The 23,023-nt window shown below is 40.2% G+C and overlaps 1 protein-coding gene across 1 annotated transcript in view; it reads right to left on the reverse strand.

The window, feature by feature from the left end:
* Window positions 1–2,767: 2,767 nt before the first annotated feature.
* Window positions 2,768–23,023, reverse strand: part of mei1 (meiotic double-stranded break formation protein 1) — a 102,790-nt gene continuing 82,534 nt past the window's right edge. Inside the window, 5 exon segments of the mRNA XM_078161465.1 lie at window positions 2,768–2,962; window positions 5,290–5,411; window positions 17,611–17,742; window positions 20,125–20,231; window positions 20,529–20,610. Coding sequence (XP_078017591.1) covers window positions 2,908–2,962; window positions 5,290–5,411; window positions 17,611–17,742; window positions 20,125–20,231; window positions 20,529–20,610 — 498 coding nt within the window. The 3' untranslated portion in view covers window positions 2,768–2,907.

Below are 23,023 nucleotides of genomic sequence, written 5' to 3' on the forward strand. Positions count from 1 at the left end.
TATTTCTACTCCCATAATGCACCGGAGTGACTGTAACAAACCACTACATATATAACAGTTGTTGTGTTTGATCATTTCTATGTAGCTTTAAGTTTAACGTAAGGTTTTTTCACTTTAATTTTTAAATATTTTTAGCTGTATCTAACATTGTATATGTACAGCTGTACTTAACAAAAACAGAATAAAACTACATAATAATAATAATGAATCATTGGCAGTGGTTAGCATTGTCCCCTCACAGCAAGAGGGTTCCTAGTTCAAACCAAGGGGTGGAGGAGCCCCTCTGTGCGGAGTCTGTATGTTCCCCCCATGTCAGTGTGGGTCCAAAGACATGCAGGTTAACTGGTGACTCTAAATTGTCCGTAGGTGTGAATGTGAGTGTGAATGGTTGTCTGTCTCTATGTGTCAGCCCTGTGATAGTCTGGTGACCTGTCCGGGGTGTACCCTGCCTCTCACCCAGTGTCAGCTGGGATAGGCTCCAGCACACCCGTGACCCCTAACAGAATAAGCAGTCAAGAAAATGAATGGATAATAAATAATTACAAAAAAAAGAAAAAGCTTTAAGTATTGATCCTAACGGTTAGAGAGGCAGTTGTGTGTGAATGTGTGTTGCAGTATGAGTGTGTTCAGGAGATTAGATGAGCTGGGAAGATAAAGTTTGGAGTGTGTTGAAGCAGTCATATGACTGTATTAATATATAACCATGGCAAGGCTCTGTCTTTTAAAGGTCTGGTGTGTAGGATTTAGTGGCATCTAGCAGTGAGGTTGCAGAACTGTAACTTCTCCTGCGTGCCAAGCATGTAAGAGAATTAAGACGACCGATGCGAAAATGCAAATGGACCTATCTAGAGCCAGTGTTTGGATTGTCCATTCTGGGCTACTGTAGAACAACAGGACATATGTATCTATGTAGATATAACAGCTTATTCTAAGGTAAAGAAAACAGGATACTTACATTCATGTGATTAGAAACTAATGAAAACAAACATACAATTTCTGCCATTAAATGCCTCTAAATCCTACACTCTGGACCTTTAATATTCTCAAGGAGAATGACATTTGCTCCATCTGGTAGATTTCCCATACCTTTTACGTCCTTATATTATATGTTGAGGGATCAGTTTTTAACCACAGCATTTTACTGCTGCTTTTGGCAAGATTTGCAAAATTCCAGTGTAACTCCTAGTAGTGACTTGATCATTTTTAATGCTTACTTTTTGAATGATCTGTGTATTAGCTGTGCACATGGTCAGAAAGGAACCCCTTATCACTTCTCCTGTCTGAGTCACCATCTGAGAAATAAATAGGTGTAGTAGTACATTTACATTTACTTTCTTCCTGGAACACCTGAACTCTAATCGAGACATCCTCAGTAGACATTATAGTCAACTACGATTTAAATCTTTGAGAAAACATGTGAAGGCAGTCTGTCTCTCAGTGCTGGATTATAGTGACGTTATTTACAGACATGTTGCAACATCCACTCTCTAACTGCTGTCTGCCATTCAGCCCATAAACTGGAGACAGGCACTTATCACTTTATTCTTTATCAAAAAGTGGGTTGGCCTTCTCTTTTCATTAGAAGAGAGCATTCTCTATTAATAAAGGTCTTGTTCAGAAATTGCCCTCGTGTCTGTCGTCATTTAATGGCTGAAGAGTTGGATCACATAACACACGCTCACAGGACTTGTTAGTGCTGCGGGTTTCTGGAACTGTCATTAATCTGGGAGAGACTCATGTTAGCTTATTCACACCTGAATGAATTGCAGTGCACAATGATACTTGATACTATGGGACCAATGGATCGATTCAGAAATTTTTTACTTTGATTTTTGACTTTTTTTTAAATAATTTTTTTCTATACTTGTATTTATTATGATTGATATTGTACATTTTAAATTGTTTTATGTCTTCTTGATTTATGTACTGTGGTTTCGCTTGAAAATGAGCTCTCAGAGGGACTTACCTGATTAAATTAAGGTTTGAAAAAATATCCTCCACTGAAAAGTTAATCAGAAAGTTTCTGCCCAATGCTGACATCTCCGAGCAGCTGCACCCCTGAGCAGCAAGTCTTTGCCCACCTCACATTCACTGTCAAACACCAGCGGCCTGTAGGCGTGGTCACAATCTGTGACACAGCAGCTTTGTGAGGGTCCTCATGGGAAACCAGTTTGTCCAGTCCTGGGTCATTTCCAACTGCGACCCTCACAAGGACAAAACTTTCTGCCTGGGCATATCAAAGCAAAAAAAGAGCAGAGCTGTGTGATGAAGATAATCGCTGCTATGACCAGGTCAATTACTCCTGTGGATCGTTTTTCATTTTCATGTGTCTCATGAATAATTTCTATAAAGTCAAACGTGTCCTTTTCACTTTTGTGCTCTTCCCTGTTAGTGACTTCACAGCAAAGACGACACTCTCCAAATAATAAATGGCTACAGTAATGGCAGGTTTCACCTTGACCACTTCTGTGACTCTGCAGTTGTAAAATTCTAATAGAACATAAAAAAGGCCATGTGAGGTTTTATGCATAATTGTGTCCTTTAAGTGGTGTACAAAATCCTAAAGTAGAGACAACCCTGATATCCTGCATTTAATTGTATTATATTCTACAAAAAGTAGCATAAGTACAGATGTGAGCCTGTAATAAAGACACAAATGTTTTTGATATTTTAAAGAGTAAAGATAACTTTTAATCAAACTTTTCTTTAACAAAGCTTGTAAAAATAAATTACTTTAAACTCTATTCAGTACATTTTTTTTAGTGAATTGACACTGTCGAATGTCTGCAGCGCTGCTTTAAGAGCAGAACAGAAAACACGCTACACATATAGGAATTAAAGTTGTGCAACAATAAATGAACAATAGAACAAACAGCCCAATCGATGGTGTAATAATATCAGTTTGCATCAGCCGGCTTTCAGTGTAAAGTCAGACAGACAGATGAGGACGTCTCCAACACACCTGAGGACAAAAGTTAAGGAGGAATGAAGCATAAAGTGTGTTAAGTGTCTACAAGAGTTTATATCTGAAAGTGAACAATCTTAACAGAAACTATAGGGTGTCACTTGAATGTATGTATCCTCTACTTGCACAGTGTAGTGTGACGTATGTCGTTTTACAAATTTCATGTTTGTTTACCTCCTGTCAACACTACAGAAATCTTACCTTCGCTTCTTTACAGATAGCTTAGTACGTACTGTTAATAGTATTTATTGTCGATTGTTGTAAATAGTGTTTTTGATCATTTTAACTGTGAGGTTAGCCGATCAGCCTGCCAAACTACCTACTAAAATGAAGAAAAGCATTATCAAGTTTATGAGGAGGGCGATCAGCTTACCTGAGCTTTGCTGCTCACTTTTGCAAGACAGTGTGCGTCAGTCAATTTAATATTTTTGGGAGCTTTTTGAAGCACCACATGTAAAAAAAGAGCCATAGTGATCTAATGTTAACGAAGCTCTGAAAATCAGGCTAATGCTGGTGCTACACTGAGTGACCAAAGGAATCCAATGGTACCAGGAACGTCATGCTAGTATGTCAGGAAGCAGTACTGGGTATGACTGGAATGCTGAGACCCTTATGGATTTTATTGACGTGTAATGATGTTAGCTCCCAAAGCAGCCATTTCTTTGTGGCGAGACCATTTCTTTGAAATGAGCATCACTGTATCAAGTGACCTATAGTGACCTCTAGGATACTCGCAGCCTCATGAAGCTTTACAGCCACAAACTAGTGCTCCTGAGCATTGGCTGGCTTTCATAGCTGTACTGACAATATACACCGAAAATTTCAAAAGATTTTGACTCTGAATTACAGCATGGATTTTTCTGTGGTCGTCCTTGAGGTCTTGGTGTCTTAATGTGGTATTTTAGAGGGGTTTTTGACCATTTTTATCAATTATCACGTGGTAAAAAATGCTTAAATTCAGCAACACAGCTGTGTAACAAATGGTATCAACCCAAACAATGCTGCAATAACAATAACTGAGACGTAATTGCTTATGGGAATGCTCATCATACACTTCAGTCATAATGTTCTGAACTCCTAAACCCTCTAAACTTTAAAAATTGTAATAGGTACCTGACCAAAATGTAATGCTTATTGTTAATTACATATTCATGACTAGAGAAACTTGACACACAGTGCTGACGGGAAGTAAACAGACAACACTTTTCTCAGTTAGTTTCGTAACCTACATGATGTCAACAGTATTTAGCGTTTATTTTTGTATGAAGTGGTCTTAGAAGACATCTGTTAGCTAATGTTAGTCACTCAGTGTAACACCAGTGTTAGGCTGATTTTCAGAGCTTAGCTTACTTTAGGTCGCTGTGGTTCTTTTTTAAATTGGTGCTTGGAAAAGCTGACAAAAATATTAAATTGGCTGACATACACCGTCTTGCAATGGCGAGCAGTAAAGCACTGCAGAGCAGACCGCCCTTCTCATAAACTTGACAGTACTTTTCTTGATTTTATTAGTCAGCTAGGGTAGCTGACTGTCTAATCTTGCTATTCAAAGACTGAGATGATTATCAAAATGATCAATGACTCTATATACAAACATGAACGGTCATCACAATATGCACAAAATAACTGAAAAGTGAAGCAACGTGAGGATTAAAAAGCACTTTGATCACTAAGGCCAGAGGCAGAGGTGACCTGAGGCTCATAAAACCGATATACGTCACCACTACAGAACTGTAAACATAAAATATGTGTATTTTCTATCAAGCTCCTGCTTCAATCACAGCGAACAGTGTGTCTCTTGTTAATGGAGTATTCCTTAACTATTAACGTAATCTGACAGTATTGCATTATAAGACAGTAGCTGTTAAAGCTAATATCAAGCTTAGCAGACGGACGATTCGATGAGAGTGTGTGGGAGAGTGAAAGGAAGAATGGGTGGGTGTGTATGTGTGTATGAGAGTGAGAGAGTCAATCAGCACAACAGATGCACGGAGCCTTTAAGTACTACTGACTGAAATACAGTAACAACCCTGTGTTGTACAACACACTTTCAAAGAGATTAAGTGAAAAGCACAACACATTCAATAAATTGCTGGAGAAAATCAATGAAGATGCTCTGCTGATGTCTGAAATACAGTACAGGTATCCTTCATAGTGTGCTCAGAGAGCGTGTGTATGTGTTGCAGCTTGTCAGATTCACACAGAGGCATGTTTGAAGTTTTTGTAGGGTGTGAAATTGGTGCGATTTTAAATACAGCATCAGCCTGCATGTGTTTCGTGCAGGTGTCAGGTGTTGATGAGTGCGTTTCACTTCAGGTGAGGGATACAAGACGTTGCTAGGCAGACTGGGGCTGCAGCTCTCAGCTGGCGTCTGCAGGCTGAGGGACTCCAGCATACTCCTCACTCTCTGCTTGTGCTCCCCTGTGAGTTGCAGGACACTGCTCTGGATCTGGACAAGCAAAAGAAGGTTGAGTATTTTAAGGTATTGGTACCGGATACGTTTTGGGTATTGACCGAAATAACCCAGTGCCAGGTAGTATCAAACTGTCTCCAGCACAGACTGTATATAAAGATGGGTGACATGACAGCTACCCAAAACTGAAGCCAAAACATTGTGATCGCCCCCTGGTACAGTACAAGTCATGAACCCTGGTTCTAAGATAATATGACGTTAAAAAGAGGGGAACAACTGTCATAACTGACAGCTGCACCAATCGGTATCTCGCTATTGATGGTGTTGCTCATGATTGGTTGGATAGGATATTGCCAGAGACTGCTACTGTGCAGACTCTGGCTCCAAATGATTTCACCAGCACAAGATGGCAGCAGCCATATCCAGGATATTTTGGCTTCATTTTTGTACAATATGAGGAAGTAGAGACATGTCATCTATTTTTACATACAGTCTATGGTCTCTAGTCAAACTCGCATTCAATCCTTTTTGTGCTGTGGGTCTAATCCCAGACTGTCCTGACTCCCCACCAGATCAGCAAACTTTCTAAGCTAACACAGCAGCAGTGACTATCATCCAACACAAGCTGTTAAATGGTCCCAACAATCTAACACTGACACTGAAACGGCTCAAATCGTTGTTAAAGCTGTCAATGACTGTTAGGTAATGTTAGCTGTGTGATGCTAGCAGTTAGCTCTGTCATTGTGTGTGTGCAGTAGGGCAGATCTCTTAACTGTCTAAGGCGTGGAGTTCAGACTTCCGCAGCTGGAGCTACAACCCATACAGTCTGTAGTGAGGTGAAGTCAGGTGCTATATTGACAGAGCGTTCAGAGTTCAGCATGCCAAGACGCCACCAAAGCGTCCAAAGTATAGCTATATTACACGCCACTTAATTCACATTAAGGGTATCAAATGAAGTACTCTAGTGGTATTGGTATCACTGTAAGGGCTTTTTAAATGATACCCAGCCCAAGAGGAGAGACAGAGCAGGACAGACAAGCAGCATAATGTGGGAGGGATGACAACATAAAGGAGAATGGAGAAATTAAGAGAAATAGCACAGGACATAATGCCAATATTGGGACTAAAGGTTAATAGGCAGTGAAGAGGGAGATGAGAAGAAAAACATAAAGTAGGAAAAAACAAAGTAAAATGTCTGAATCAGAGGAAACAAGCTGCAGGCTTTTATTCCTACCTGGCTGATGACATTTTCTGAAAACTATACCACTTAAAAAATGAAATACATTGGCAAGCTGACAAAAGGCAAATTCTTCAGAGGGAGGTTCACACAGACACACTCTCAAACGCACACACCTGGGATTTGCAGAGTGCTAAATAAATAAGCATGACAGGAAGCTTCTACTGCAAAAACAAAACTATTTATTTCAGCTGTGACAGGCAACACGGCAGAGTTACAACCATATTAGCAGAACATAGTTGTGAGCTAGAGCAGCCCAAGTATTGCCATTAAAGCACCAAGATCTCTTATACTGTCATCAAATGATTATCTTCTCCTTCATGATCGCCATAATCATCATTCTCAGCACCAGGGAAGGAAGAAAGCTAGAATTACCGCCTTGCATTTTTATGCCTCCACCACCCACTGGCTTTTTGTAAAGGGGACCAAGGTGATGCTAACTTCTGTGTCAGACTACAAAAAAACCTCATCCCTGCAGCACTCAGCTCAGTATCCTACCACATCTCTCTACAACGGGGTAATGATGTTGAATAATGGTCAGAAAAAATGTTTTTGCAGGTAATTATGATGTCACAGTTAACCTGACCTTTGTCCTTTTGGATATAAAATGTCTCACTTTTAATCTTCATCTTTACTTTTTTATTATCAATAAGCATATGAAATCTTGAGTAATGGCCAACTAAGTGTTTTGTGGGGTCACAGTAACCTTGACCTTTGACCACTGAATTCTAACCAATTCATCCTTGAGTCCAAGTGAACGATTTTGTCGGACGTAATGACATTCTACAGCTGTACCCAACTCAGAATGATGTCAGCTGAATCCGATGTGGCTGTTCAATATAATTATTTGATGATCTGTTCCTTCTTTTCCATATGAAGTTTGAGTGTTTGAATAGAGTTTAGTGGGAGATATTCACATAATATATTAAATGAGCCAGGTTAGCCCTCTGAGCTAATGCATGCTAGCTATGCTAACAAGGGACTGGAAGTTTGCATCATTTTTTGCAGACACTAGATACCAAACAAAAGCCATAGATTGTACAGTATTAAGTTGCTGTGAGCTGTAAATTCACCACTCATAATAACATGGCAGAAGATAACATTATCTCAGAGCTCCAAGCTGCTGCCGCCGTCTCACTCAAGACTCACCCTGGGTCTGCAGCTGCCTGCGCCCAAAGAGCAGTATGAAAGCGAAGAGCACTCACTCTGCTGCTAAATCTGGGTACCTAATCCTTCCAGAAGTACACTGCACACTAACTGAAAAAAACAAACAAACAAACAAAAAAAACACAATCGCTTGATTTAAAGAATCTCAGCTGACTGAGGGGTCTGACTGATAATCTTCGACTCACGAAATTCCCGCGTTCTTGATATATCAAGTTCACGAGAATAGGATGGGCTTTCAGTCACAGTGCCCCTGACTTCTGAACACTAAAATCTAATCAGTTTATCCTGGAGTCCAAGTGGACATTTGTGCCAAATTTGAAAACATTTCCTCAAGGTGATCATGAGATATTGTGTTCACGAGAAGGGGACACACAGACGTATGACTGGAAAACATAATGCCTCTGCTCGTGGCTGTTGGCAGCGCAGAGGCATAAAGATCTGGAACTTTGAGAAGTTTCAAGAGAGAGGAACTGATGGATCTTCATACACAAGTGAATAATGTCATCAAACTTAGAGCTGTTTTATTTGACAGCAGTTCCCATCAAGTAACTCTAGAGGATGATATTTTGAGCAATACGCGGGTGAAGGAAAGGGCAGAATGGAAAGCAAATGGAGAAGTAGTCTGAGTCAGAACTTAAATAGCCACGGGCCAAAGCTGCAAAAGCAAAATGATGCATATAAACACGTCAGCCAGTTCTCATGCACTGCTAGTATGCATATCTATGAAAAGCAATAAACCACAATTTGAATATAACCCATGTCATACTGAAGGCTGCGATCATGTGACCAATGTGCTGATGGGAATAAATAAGGAAGTAGTTTAACAAGCGAAAGTCCATGAAGGTTGGGGCGGTGGAGGGGGTCAAACAAACACAGGACACTTCCCCAGGTGGCCTGTGTGAAACCAAGTGAACTTTAAATTATTTTTTTAGTTAGGTCGTCACCATGTACCATGTTTCTGTGTAACTTTACTTGCCTTAGCCTAACCTACAAAACTTTCCGTAAAGTATGTAACTTTCCGTTGAGTATTTAACATGACAATGCCAAACCATGTTTCATTTCCTAAACCTAACCTATGTAACTTGACATGTCTAAACCTAAGTAACTTAAAGTTAAGTAAATAACGTAATGACAACCAACCATGTTTCTTTTGCTAAAACCCTATCTACGTAAATTTACTGCCTAGCCTAACTTATTTAACTCAGCATTAAGTACGTAATTTTATGTTAAGTACTCAATGTGATGAGGCCAAACCATGTTTCTTTTTCTAAACCTAACCTACGTAATGTTACTTGCCTAGATCTAACTTTTACATTGAGTATGTAATGTGACGACAAAAACCATGTTTCTTTGGCTAAACCTTATCTACTTGGCTTTACTTGCCTAAGCTTAACCTAGGTAAATTTCCATTATGTATGTAACTTTACATTAAGTATTTAACGTATTGACGCCCAACCATGTTTCTTTTCCTAAACCTTACCTATGTAACTTTATATGTCTAAACCTAACCTAAGTAAATTTACATTAAGTACATAGCGTAATGTCAAACAACCATGTTTCTTTCACTTAACCTTATCTACGTAACTTTACTGCCTAACCTAACCTACTTAACCTGAAGTACGCAATTTTTATGTTAAGTATGTAATGTGATGACGCCCAACCATGTCTTTTCCTACACCTAACCTACGTGACTTTACTTGCCTAAATCTAACCTATGAAACTTTACATTGTGTATGTAATGTGATGACAACCAACCATGCTTCTTTTGCTAAAACTTATCTACGTAACTTAAGTTGCCTAACCTACTGAACTTTATGTTGAGTACATAATTTTGTATTAAGTACATAACTTGATGACGTCCAACCATGTTTCTTTTACTAAACCCAATCTACATGACTTTACGTTAAGTGTACGTAATGTGACAACTCCCAACCATATTTCTCTTACTAAACCTAACCTACGTAACTTCACGTTAAGATTGCAACTTTATTTTACGTATGAAATATGACGCTGCCCAACCATGTTCCTTTTTTCTAAACCAGATCTACGTAACCTTACTTGCCTAAACCTTACCTACGTAACTTTACGTTGAGTACATTGCACCCAACTTTGTTTCTTTTCTTAAACCCAATCTAAGTGACTTTACTTGCATAAACCTAACCTATGTGACTTTAGCTTAATCTGATAACTTTAAGTATGTAACGTGACGATGCCATTTGGGGTACGCTAATTCACTGCATATCATACAAACTGTTGTATGAGGATAAATTGATACACATACACGCTTACTTATGCTGTGTGCATACATGCTAATAGTGTCTGCACACAGAATGTATTAACACACACTCAGTTGACAGTTATGTCACGACTCATGGGGAGGAAGCAAGACAGTAATATGATACCAGATCACTGACAAATGTGCACAGAGAGCTTCCTCACAAACTGGGATTGTACTTCAGTCCACAGGCAGATCAACAGAACCTATGAACAAAGTTCAATGTGTGCAAATGTTAGTGTGTGTAGTGTGACAGATTGGAGCGGAGGAGATGACAGGTGAGAAAACTCATAGTGTCTTGAGACTGTTAAGAAAAGTGTGTCTGTCACATTGAACCCTACCTCCCCTAAACTGCCTCGATGTCTCCACACACACACACACACACACACACACACACACACACACACACACAAACAGACACTTGCGCACACATTCACACAGTTTATGATTCCCTGGCACACGCTGCACTGGGAACTGCAGTTTGTGCCATCATTCTGTCACTCCTCTGATTCTGAGCTACATTCAGAATACTAAATGCATTTCTGGTCCTATATATGATGCCAAATTCAAGCTAAGCAATCTGATGTGGCTGCTACTCCTTCTGTGTTTTATAGTGTCTGAAAGAAAACCCAGATGGGCTTTATGCAATCACTGCAAAGCTAACAAGGGTAACAACAAGGACATAGTTCATCATGTTCAACTTATGCTGAAAGTAAATATTCCCAGGGAATGCATCATGCATTTGAAGCCAGTTCATACAATACCATATTTCTCCTGGGAATAATCTGTGTGATTTGATGAACGATACTATGTCAGAAGCTTGTGCCACGTGAGCGCTGTGATCACAACTGAGCGGAGCAAAAATCAAAGTTGTTTTCATCAGTCGATCTGCTCAATTCACCTTTACGATTCATAAACACTCATTTACATTTTCTCTCATCAACATCTTTTTTGTTTGCACTTTCGGTGGGTGTCCTACATTTCTAAAGCTAGTATTTGCATATTAACAGTGCAACAATATTCCACTGTCACAAATGGAAACTAAAAATCATGGTAACACTCTATGAAGACCATATCTATATTGTGTTAAGAGGGTATTCATAGTTAATTATAATGCATTTATAATGCTCTACGACTACACTCAAACACACACAATGCTTCCTGATGCACTATGTCAACAGTCATAAAACATTATGGATGTGATTTATAATAAATTAGAAATGTCAAGTGTCTTATGGATGCTCTTGACTAGTTATAAACTAGATGTTGACTGATCACCAATCGGGCTTATAATGCATTATGATCACTGTATGTGTTAAGTAAAGTGACGTACATGTTGATGCATCTATTATAATTCATGCTTCATCATAATATTTCAGTGTTGGTGTTGAGAAAAGTGTAATGCATTTTCATGTATTTCAAGGAATCTGTGCTGCATTGTAAGTGATTAATGCCTACTAAACACAAGAATACTTTGAAGTCTGACACCCTCTCACATCTAAAGACATGTGACATGGAGTCAGAGAGTTTTTTGTCACAGAAGGAAAAAAAAAGCGGACAGAAACTATTGCAGTCCTCGAAATCCCCAGTGAGTATGCTATACGCTACAGCTAGCTAGCTAGCTAGCTAACTAACCACTTTCCCCATTTCAAACAAGGCAGCTTGTAAGCTAACTTTAGCTATTGGAATGATTGCAATAGCCAGAAGCTAAATGTGCATTTCAGCTGAAGATTTCAAGCTTATAAACGGTTACATGATCTGACTTTTGAAGCTAGCAGGCTTCAGCTGAAATGTACAGTTAGCTCATAGGCTACTAGAAAACATTCCAGTAGCTAACATAAGCTTGCAAGTAGCCCCTACAGTGGTTAGACACTTGACACTTATAATTCATTATAAGTCACATCTATAATGTTTTATGACTGTTGATATAGTGCATCAGGACGCATTGTGTGTGTTTATGGGTGGAGTTGTAGAGCACTATAAATGCATAATGATTCACTATAAATGCCCTCATAGTACATTATAGATATGGTCTTCATAGAAAGTGTTACCAAAATGATCATATAAGTGTTTAAGGTTATAGACTGTATAATACAGATGGACAACATGACAGCGACCCAAAAGTGAAGCCAACACATCTCTGTCGCCCCCTGGTGACTGGCTTCAGTATAGATCATAAACTCTGTCCCTCCATGTTAGCGGATGGGAAATGGGCCAACTAAAACCTGAAAGTATACATCAAATAATTTTTTTATTTGATGGTATAAAAAGGGGGTTTAACGTCATGATTAACAGATGTGTGTGCCAATCGGTGTGGTCGCGATCGGTCAGACGGCAGGGACTCAATACCGCAAAGATTTCTACTGTGAAGACTAGCTTCGGACATTTTGGCTTTATTTAGATAGAGGAGATAGATGAACTGGAGACGTGTTGTGAATCTTTATCAGCAGTGTTATCTACAACAAACCGCAGGTATTTTATCATTTTTGTTCTACTCAAATAAACTTCACTGCACAATACTCATTTCTGAATACACCACTGAGAACGTGTGAACCTTGAGACTCTGTTGTCATGGCTGTAAAAACACTGTTACGGTCTTCTGGTGACTGCTTTGTATTATGCTTCATTCTGGGCAAATTCGTCACCACCTCCTCTGGAGGGATTTCCCACTGGGCTCTGCCTCCAGACCTCCCACTTGTGTTTGTGCCCCAGTGTTCTCCAGTTGATCCTCGCCTTTTCCTGCGTGGGTTCTAGCCACCAATCACAAGACTGTCGGATCTATCGCTCCAGCTGATAAAAGCTGCCTCGTGAAAATGCCAGAGGGGGCTGTGATTTAATCTGAGCAGTCCGCCTCTGTGTCTTTCTGTGTAATGTTAATTTGTGTGATGGTTAACTTTGCTGTTGGAGAATTTTGGTGTGAATAGATAACGTGAACTCGTATGAGGGCTGTTATTTTTTCATTCATTCGTTATCTCGTGCACCACATGTAGATATATTGACTATGTAGGACTAAGACTAGGACATTTTGTATTTACCTGTTAAGCAGAGAGCTTGTATCTGTTTAACTTTTATTATTTGGCAGCTCACTAAATAATAAACAGCAGTGCTCGCCTGACTACATCGGCTGTATGTTGCATCCATTATCCCTAAACAACATAAGCCCAAGCGTCACAACCACATGATGGTATTTTTCTAATCTCAAAATGCAATTTGCCTGACCGTTTAGTGCAAGGATCCAAGTTTCAGTGTCACTTTTTTAAACTTTCTTATTTTGCTGAGTAAGATCAAAGTTAATCTTTGATGGATATGCACTCTGACTACAGAACAGTGCAGAATAACCTACAGTATATACACCCTTTTAATAAATAATTCACCAACCTGTAGAGGTCTTTAGACTGACACTTACATTTAATATCTATAGGCAGAAGGGTTTACAGCCAACATCAGCAGTGAAAGGCTGGATAGACTACAGAGACAGGATGCACACGCTTTGTATTTGCAAGAGGAGACTGTGTGCAATCATCTTCAAACAAATGGCCAGCAGCAACAAAAATGTCTACAGAGAGCTGAACAGATATCGTTCTGTCTTAAAGCTTTACAGTCATCAGATTCAATATGAGGAGGAGAAGGGGTGGGGACTTTATTCTTAGATTTCACTGGCATCCAGAGTTTGGACGGTAAGTTCAAATAGCATCCTGACTTGGCAGCTCTCACCGCAGTTATGCAATTATTCCTTGAGTGCCTAAATGCAAAGTAGCCATTTGGGTCCCATGTGCATCTTGGTCCGCACACAGGTTCTATTCCTCGCCTTACACTGCCAAGTCAGGAGTAGACCAAGGGCTGTGTTTGAAATAATCGATTTAAAAAGAAAGACAGAAAAGAGAAAAAGAATGGAAAAAGAAAGAATGGACATTAAGACACGAGCTAAGGCTATATGAACACATAAAAGTATCAAAATCATTTGTCAAATTTTGTTTTTACCAGGATAACTATTTATCAATGATCCAAAGTCCAGAGTCAAATATACCAGAAGCTTTTATGTTATCATTTCTATCGCAGGGTTGACTTTAATCTTTTAAATTTTCCATTTACGGTCAGAAACAAGCTGGTCCGAGTTAACAGCTAATGTTTTCTCAGGCAAGTACATCTCCACCTGTATATGTTTCCCAATAGCTCAACAGTATCCCCTCTGCCTGACATGTGATTAATAGTACAACCCAACATTGTGTAGTGTCCAGACACAATAACGATGCATGTCTGTGTCAATACAAGTGTAAATGAGGATTTTAAATTCAGTCTCCAGTTTCTGTGACAACACAGATGAAGAGTCATTAGTGCCGACACAACCAATAATTCCAGATGCCAGAGGATATGTACAACTAATAGCTGGGGTTACTGAGTTACTGTAATGCCAATGGCGAGCACTACTACACAGCAGTAACTCTTTGCTTTGTGTATATCAGGGTGCCAGACATTTAATGATACAATAACAGGAGTGGAAGAGCAGGGCTGGGTATCGTTTGGATTCTAACAGTTTCACACAGTTTAATTGGGTTCCTTTTATTAATATTATGATTAAATAATGATCTATTTATTCTTTTTTCATTCACTCCACTGATGGACTTCTTTGCCTGGGGCCCTCCAGAGTCTAGTATCACCACTGTGTCTGTTTCACAGTCCCAGGAATGTGACTAAAGAGTGGCACGCAAAGACATACAGGCAGGCTTTTTATCTCATAGATTAAATCGGGGTGAATCCTAAAACATGCCAGTTGAAACTCAAAAGATTAATCACTGAACCTCTGAGAAAAACATACAACCGGGCTGAGAAAGATGACTGATCTTCTGTGTGCCGTAGCAACTGAGCAAAACAAGAAAATCTGTGGCCCATGGCACACTCCATTACCCAGACTTGTGTGCTCACTACTTTAAATGAAAACAAAATGTGCAGCGTGGTCACAGACCTCCATTTGAAAAGATTTCATTTCAGGGACCTCCATCTGAAAAGATTTTGGTTGCTATGATTAAGAGCAGAATTCTATAGTTGTCACCTACACTTGAAGACATAACTGTGGAGGAAGTGAAACCTATAATCTGAATAGTCGCTTATATTAAAACTGTTGCTATGTTTTTTGCCAAAACAAACAAATCACACACAGAACCTGATGTTTTTATTTCAGGACAGAGAATTCAAATTGTAAACGAATACAAATATCTTGGTATTATGTTGGACAGTAATCTCGCCTTTAAACTTCACTCAGTCAGTAAGTCAGCAAAATTCTCAAATTTACACACATCTCAGAAATCATATGTCTACAGAAGCTGCAAACATGTACATGTTCTGTCTCATAATATCTCATATTAATTACTGTTTACCAACCTGGGCCACTGCGTACTCCACTACTCTAAATCCAGTCATATCCTTATATAAACAAGCTCTCAAAGTTCTGGATAAAAATATCACGATCCTTTCATCATTGCACAATACTCGATAAATACAGGCTTCTAAACTGGAACAATCTTGTCATTTTCAAAAAATGCTTAGTTTTTTTTTACCAGGTCACTTAGCCGTGTTCCTTCTGGCCAATGGAAATAAGCCTTTTGGCTACAATTGGGTGCATTTACATTTTATTTTTAAAATTTCATTAATGTACATTGTCCCTGTACAAGAAATAAAGATAAAAATGAAATGAAAAAATTACATGACTCTTAAGCCCCATTTCCACCAAACACTTTCAGTATGGTACCTTTGGAAACCAAAGTAACCCTTCAGACATGGTACCTAGACCCTAGGTCTGCTTTGCATTTCCACCACAAACAGTACTCTTTCACGTGGGCGGGGTTGTTGTCACTCACTGCTCCGTCCAGCAATCGCTGTATTTCCTCCTTTATCAGTCTGCACCTTGTTTATCGTCCACAGAACGAGGCTGCATGCTGACATTTTCAGAATAAAATAAAACAGGCTGCAGTGAGAGTCTCTCTCCATGGGATATTTAAAAATTATGGATTTGTGCATTTACTCCTTCTAAGGCAAGGTCAGGGGTTTAGTGTTGCTGGAGCCCACAGGAACAATGCTCTGCAACACTTTCTTTCCTCTGAGTGAGGTTTGGGATATATGCAGTTCACAAAAGCTGGTCGAAATTAATATATATTCTTAAAAGCTTGAAGATCCACTCATTACTAAAAGTGTATGTCATCCAAGAGAGAAAATGAAAACTAAAGTAATGGTCAAAGTTGTCACAGTGAAATTTAAATTTAATGTGTGTTGATGGATTCACGTCGTCACCTCATACACTGAGTAACATTACAAGTTAACGTTCCACCGTAAAAGTCGCCCGGCAGTTGGCCCAGTGAATGAAGTTATTTTTTCAGCTGCTGTGAGAGGCAGCAAAACATCTTTTCATTTTATAGTTACAGTTTACTAATAAAACTCTCCACAGTATGAACAGTGGTTACATGAGCCTCAAAACCAGACACAACTCAGCCCTGAGCAGTGACCATCCTCTACTGACCAATCAGACTGCAGTGTTCACAGCTCCACCTTTTAGTACCAGATCTGTGTGCTAGGTACCCCAACAGAGGGGGGACCAAACATGGGGACGGGACAGAACGGTTCCATTGGTACCATCCACAACTTTTCATAGTGGAAACAGAAAATAGCGTACAGAACTGAACTGTACCGTACTGCTCAGAGGAAACGGGGCTTTTCTCACACTGAGCTCACTTCTCTGGTGAATTTAATAGGGGAAATAAACTTCCTTCCTTTGGGGAACCTTTGAAATCCCAAAATGACCCCTAACAGTCCCTGGAACTGTAGGTTGAGAACTACTGGTCTAGAAGGAGCACCAGGAACCGATAAGCAGCACCGATTTTATTTTCTAACAGGCACCCAGTACTTGCCTTTTTCTATTCAGTTCCAATTTGGATCCAAGTTACAGTTCCCATCCCTATAGACGAGTGGTTTGGAAAGGGCAAAGTGCAAGGCTGCTCATGTGAGATGAGTCTGAGGCAGGTGCAGAGTCCCAGATAACAGGCTTAGAGCAGGCCGAGGCTCCCAGAGCTACACCTGAGCTCCACTACCTCTCAAACCTAACTGGTGACCTCTTCCCTTACACTCTGGACCACTCTTTCTGACTGCATCATTAGACTAGAGCGCTCAGTTGAACATTTCCCTCTCACTGCTATGTAAGGTATGATAGAGTCCCACACTGTGGCTACTGATGCGAAATGTTGCTACTTTATTTGCATAAACAAACTGGTCTTCCTCGTCCACATTTCCCCTGCTGTATCTGTTTTTCTGCCTGCGCTGTTCTTCACAGTAAATAAATAAAAATATTCAAAGTAGTACAAACACTGTGAACCCGACTGATACTGAACTTTCTATGAACTTGATTTCTTTTCTAATTAATTCATTCAAGGAATTTAGATATTCACGAGTAAGTGTGCTAAAATCCTATTGCTGTGAGAATCCACAAAATGGTTTCAAAGTGTGTCCTACATTATTTGATCTGTGCGTGTGTCAGTGTGCATGTGTGTGCACACTATGAACTGGTGTACCTGTGTGAGGAGCAGCCCGAGGGCCTGTGCTGCTTCCTTGCTGAGCTCCTTCACCCCCCTCCTCTCCACTGCCTCCATCACCTGGAGCAGGTCAGGCTCCCACATCATCGCCGTACTGCCGTGCTGCAGGAGCTGCAGAGGACACAACACAGAGATGTACAGATACATGTGCACAGTCATGCACAAATGCAATCATTAAGGAATACTTCATCCTACAAATGATCATGTGTATATCAATACTAATCCTGTGTTGCCTTCTCTGTGGACAAAGAATCAAAAAACAGAACATTTTTGATGAATTAAAGTCATAGGGGTCTGCCTTTCACAACAGCAACCCTATATCAAACCATCTGTTTACAAACTCTCACACAGCTTGGGCAGTGTATTCCAGAGTCTAATTTATCCGGCTGTATGCTCAGTACGCAACCTTAGTATTAAAAACACTTCTGAATAAACAGCGCAGGTGCACTACTCATCCTTTCCTGAGACTGAATACAGAAACATTTAGGGAAACGTGCATGTGTTTGAGAAGTACTGAGCACACGACTGGATAAATGAGACTTGAATTATACTGCACGAGTTGTGTGAGAGTTTGTAAATGGATGTTTGATACAGTTTGCTGTTGTAAAATACGCCCTCCCCCCCATACTCCAAATCTGTTTTCAGATTCTTTGTTCAGCAGAGGCATGCGAGAAAACAAAACTTGCTTCCCGAATCAAACGTAACACAGGGTGAGACCTTGACATAAAAATGGTCATGGGAAGTACAGTAGAAGATTAATGCAGCAATAAAGCTGTTATCCTTTTGAAGCGATGTGATATTTTAAGATTATTTTTTGGCTTTTTGCCTACATTTGATAGGACAGTATGAAAGTGTGAAGGGGGGAGATAGAGAGGGAGAGGACATTGCCTTAGTACATGGGACACCCGCTCTATGCACTGAGCTACAGGGCATCGTGCAGTAATGTGATATTAAAGATTTTAAAATGTGGCAAAGGTTATGAATACCTACAAATTCATAACTTCATTATTAGTCTCAAATGAGCAGGATGGCTCTCCTTGGGGGCTGCCAAAAATGGAGGAAATTCTATGAGCTCCACATCATTAAAAAGAAAAAATTCTCTAATCTATAGTGCTGATAGAACATCATAGTTCCTCCTTGACTCTCCTGAAGACTGTATGGCAGAAAGATTTGGGTTGTGAGTTTACTGATGATCAGTGGGAAAGTATACGTCAGAATGTCTTCTCTTCATTGTCTTGTTACAAAATAATTGAACAGAACTATAAATGTATGCACAGGATGTATCTTACCCCACTACGTCTGAGTTAGATATATCCTAGCTCATCCTCTAAATGTCACAGATGTGAAACACGTACAGGGTCAGTCATTCGTGTTTTCTGGGAATGCAGAAACTCATTTTTGAAAAGAGGTGCACAATCTGGCTGTTAAGGTCTTGAGGATTCCATCTGACATTTCGCCAGCACGATACCTCTTTGGTATGGAACTGAGCAGGACGCTAGACCCTGCGTCTGTTAAGAGGATTGGCATTTTATCATACATAGCAAAAAAGTGCAACTTGAACAATGCACTTACATTTTAAAAAATAAGGGGTAGGTCTTTCTGAGAACATGGGAACCCCTTATGGATCTCTGACCATCCACCTAGCTGGCTTATGTGTTATTTTCTCCCCATTAAGTATTACTATTGTGATTTTATTTTGTCTTAACTGTCTATGTACTTGTTTGAGGGTGTTTCTAAAACGTTCAAAACAAATACATAAATAATTGGAAAATAAATGTGGCAAAGGTGCACATCAATCCCCAAATATAAGGGGAGACACCCTAGGTGAATAGGGTTAAACCTTCAACAAATAGATATCACCACGAGACTTCCCCAGTCGATTACTTACATTAAAACAATAATTTTTTGTATTTCAAGTTTTCTGAAAGTATGTGCCAACATCTAATTCAACATATGCTTTCTGAATACATTTCAAGTACACAAATCTGAGCTAAAATACATAAATGTGTATTTTGGACGTTTTCTTTCCACTAGTCTGAAAATTATGTGTTATGGAAGCACAATAGGACATAAACTTAGGACTTAAAATTCACCAGTGCATGAAGTACTGCTTTCACGTGGGGTGTCCCCCCGTAAGACAAACCCAAAGTGGTGTCTGAATGTGACAGGCGGTTCAATGTTGCTGACCAGCAGTTCCTCCCGATTCCACTGAATAATAAATGAAAAGTGTTGAGAGCCTCAGTTCACACAACACGAAATACAGTAATAATGTTTCTTTAATTTCCATGTGTTGTACCGTGTCAGCATGCTAACACTGTAAATATTCACTCTCATTACTCCTGTGATTCAAATACTTCTAACACTTTAATGTTTTTATTACCTTCATTAACTTTTTATGAATTTAATATGAAATATTTATCACTGCTCAGGACCATGCCCAAGAAATTATACTTGATTTGAGTTGATAGTGTGTGAGTGTGTAAAGCCTCTTACAATTGTGTTGAGTCTGAGAATGGCAGGGTGCAGACGGCAGCTCTCTTCTGAGCTGAGCAGGCAGTAGAGGAGGAATCGAGTCCATGGCTGACACACCACAAACTTTGCTAACACACAGACACAGAAAACAAACCCAAGGGGAGAAAAATTACAAGTCAGGATGCCTAATTCAAATCAATTCTGTTTAATTTCACTCTGTTTCTCCTGGTGCAATTACTGAAAACTAATGATATACAGCAAGCATGTTAAACACTAAACAAACATGCAGTGAAGATATTAGGAGAAGGAATAACAGCTAAGAATACCTGCACACATACACACTCTCTTTCATGTCTCTCTCTACATATGCCCATGTACTGATAATGGTCATTAGCTCAATCCCAAGCTGTCTCTCTATCTGGTACCTGTATTGGGACTCTGTCTCTGAAGGAAGCCCAGCAGGGAGCTTAGACAGTTGACTGAGGCTCTCAGCAACAGCTCCTGCTTCTGAGGAGACACGGTGGGGTGAAACATGAGAGAGAAGTCAAGTTTGCAATAAAAGGGGAACAAGAAAGGAACATCTCCAAGCTCAAAAATGCCAAATCATTGCAAGTCATGGGAGCCACACGAATGTGACGTCTGCCTGTGTTCTCTGACTTGGCAGAAATGGATGCAAACAAGGAGACAGATGCACTGGAAGCAGACACGAGCAACACACCCACAGACACATGCTCACCAGCGGACAGAGACGCAAACCAGAAACAAAAGGGAGAACAAGGGAACACCGGAGAGAGCTACTGAGTGAGGTTTTAATAATGCATGTCTCTCCCACAGTGGCAGTGCTGGCAGTGAGCACTATGTAGTGTCCAAAAATACTGAAGTAGGCCAGGCGGATATATAGACGACAGTGGAGAGTTACACCCTAATCCTGAGGCAGAGGGGAGGATAGGAGAAGAAAGGAGTCAAGAGGATGAGTGGGAGGGGATGAGAGGGAGGTGAAGTGAGTAGGGGTAAGAGAGAGATGAGAAGATGGCAGATGAGGAGAGGACGAGATGAAAGGAGAGGTTAAAATGAGAGCTAGGAACAGTGAGGGATAGAAAGTGAGGAGAGGAGTCAGGAAAGTAGAGGGGAGAGTGAAGAGGAAGCAAAGCAAGGAGAGGAGAGGAACTCTGAAGCTGCAGCGTTTCCTACTGCCACCAAACCAGAGTACGGAGAGGAAAAGAGAGCGAAACAGAGAGAGGAGGGGAGTAGGGAACTGTTACTCATATCAGCAGCTGAACAGCAGACTACAGAGCACTGAACCATAGAGCCAAAGTTCAGTTCAGCACTAGTCTTTTACACAGAGAAGAAATACCACTGGTGTGGAACCATGCTGCAGTATAGGCACTGGATAAAAAAGAAATACACCAGGCATAATACCCAATTATCCCACAGTTTCCATATTTCACCCACATTATCTTCACTGTCAAACTCAAATATCTGTATCTTTTGCAAATATATATGTTTTTGTTTCCTCACCACGATTGAAGCGCTGCTAATTAACTTTAAAGCTGGTGTGTGTAACGTTTCTAATTCATTATATCATTATTAGAACCAGATGGTGTGGTATTGGCCGGTGTGCTGGAGGAGCTGGGTTTCACATCATGATGGTTGCGTTCTGCATGCAAATGAGCGTCAGAATGAGCCCAGTGGTATTACACTTCATTAGCCGGAGCTTTTTTCCAGGTTATTTGATTACAAATACATCGCAGGCTTCTACACGAGCTCCCCTGGCAACTCTGATACCTTTTCTCTAGTTCAAACATCATTTTGATGACCTCTCACCGCTGGCAAAGAGCTGCAGCGTGCTGATAGTTTCAACATGTTTGTGTCTGTGTTGGCTGTCAAGTTTTAATGATCTGCCACTGCGATACTGAGGCAAAACAAATCATTTTGCTATAACTCAGCTCTATCTGGATGAGAATCTGTTTATTGGGGATGTCACAATATGAGATTACAATATCACAGTTATTTTCAGAGGTAATATCACAAATTATTGACACTAATAGCAGACTTAATGTCAGGGTAAAGTTAAATCTGAGATTTACATCTAAACACATTATACATGTCAGAAAACACTTGTTGAAAAAGTTAAAAGACTGGGAAATCTATAGTACTTAAATGTGGAGTCATTCTTAATTTTTTTTCCCTGTAACTGCTCATCCTGTCAGGGGTCGCAAGGGTCTGGAGTCTATCCCAGCTGACATTAGGCGAGAGGCAGGGTTCACCCTGGACAGGTCGCCAGACTACCACAGGGCTGACACATAGAGACAGACAACCATTCACACTCAAATTCACACCTACGGACAATCTTGAGTCACCAAATTAAGCTGCATGTCTTTGGACTGTGGGAGGAAGCTGGAGCACCCAGAGAAAACCCACGCTGACATGGGGAGAACATGCAAACACAGAGGGGCTCCCTCACCCTGAACCCTCTTGCTGTGAGGCAACAATGCTAACCACTACACCACCATGCTGGCTTAAATTGTGGAGTTAGACTACTAGAATCATTAATTTCTTTCTTTTAAATGCCTGTGTGTCCCTTTATATCATTCTATGTCTCATCTCTAAATTCGTTTTTAGTCTTTGTGGGTCTATGCACTGACACAGGCGAAGCAGAATTTTGTGAGTCACGGGGTAAATAACTGAACTGTTGATCTGTTCAGAGCTAATCAGATCAGATCAACAGAGAGGAGCAGCTGCTGCAGAGGCAAGTTAGACCACGTACTGACCCAGTAGAATGAATAGTTTAGTTTTACTTTTAGGCTCATCCCAATTCTCATTTTTACCCCTTCCCCTTTGTCTAGCCCTTGCCCCTCAAAACGGAGTGCGAAGGGCTAGGGGTGAAGATATTCCCCTAAGAAATGGGACAGCACTCGAT

The sequence above is a fragment of the Epinephelus lanceolatus genome, chromosome 18 (assembly GCF_041903045.1).
Source record: "Epinephelus lanceolatus isolate andai-2023 chromosome 18, ASM4190304v1, whole genome shotgun sequence".
NCBI classification, from domain to species: Eukaryota; Metazoa; Chordata; class Actinopteri; order Perciformes; family Serranidae; genus Epinephelus; species Epinephelus lanceolatus.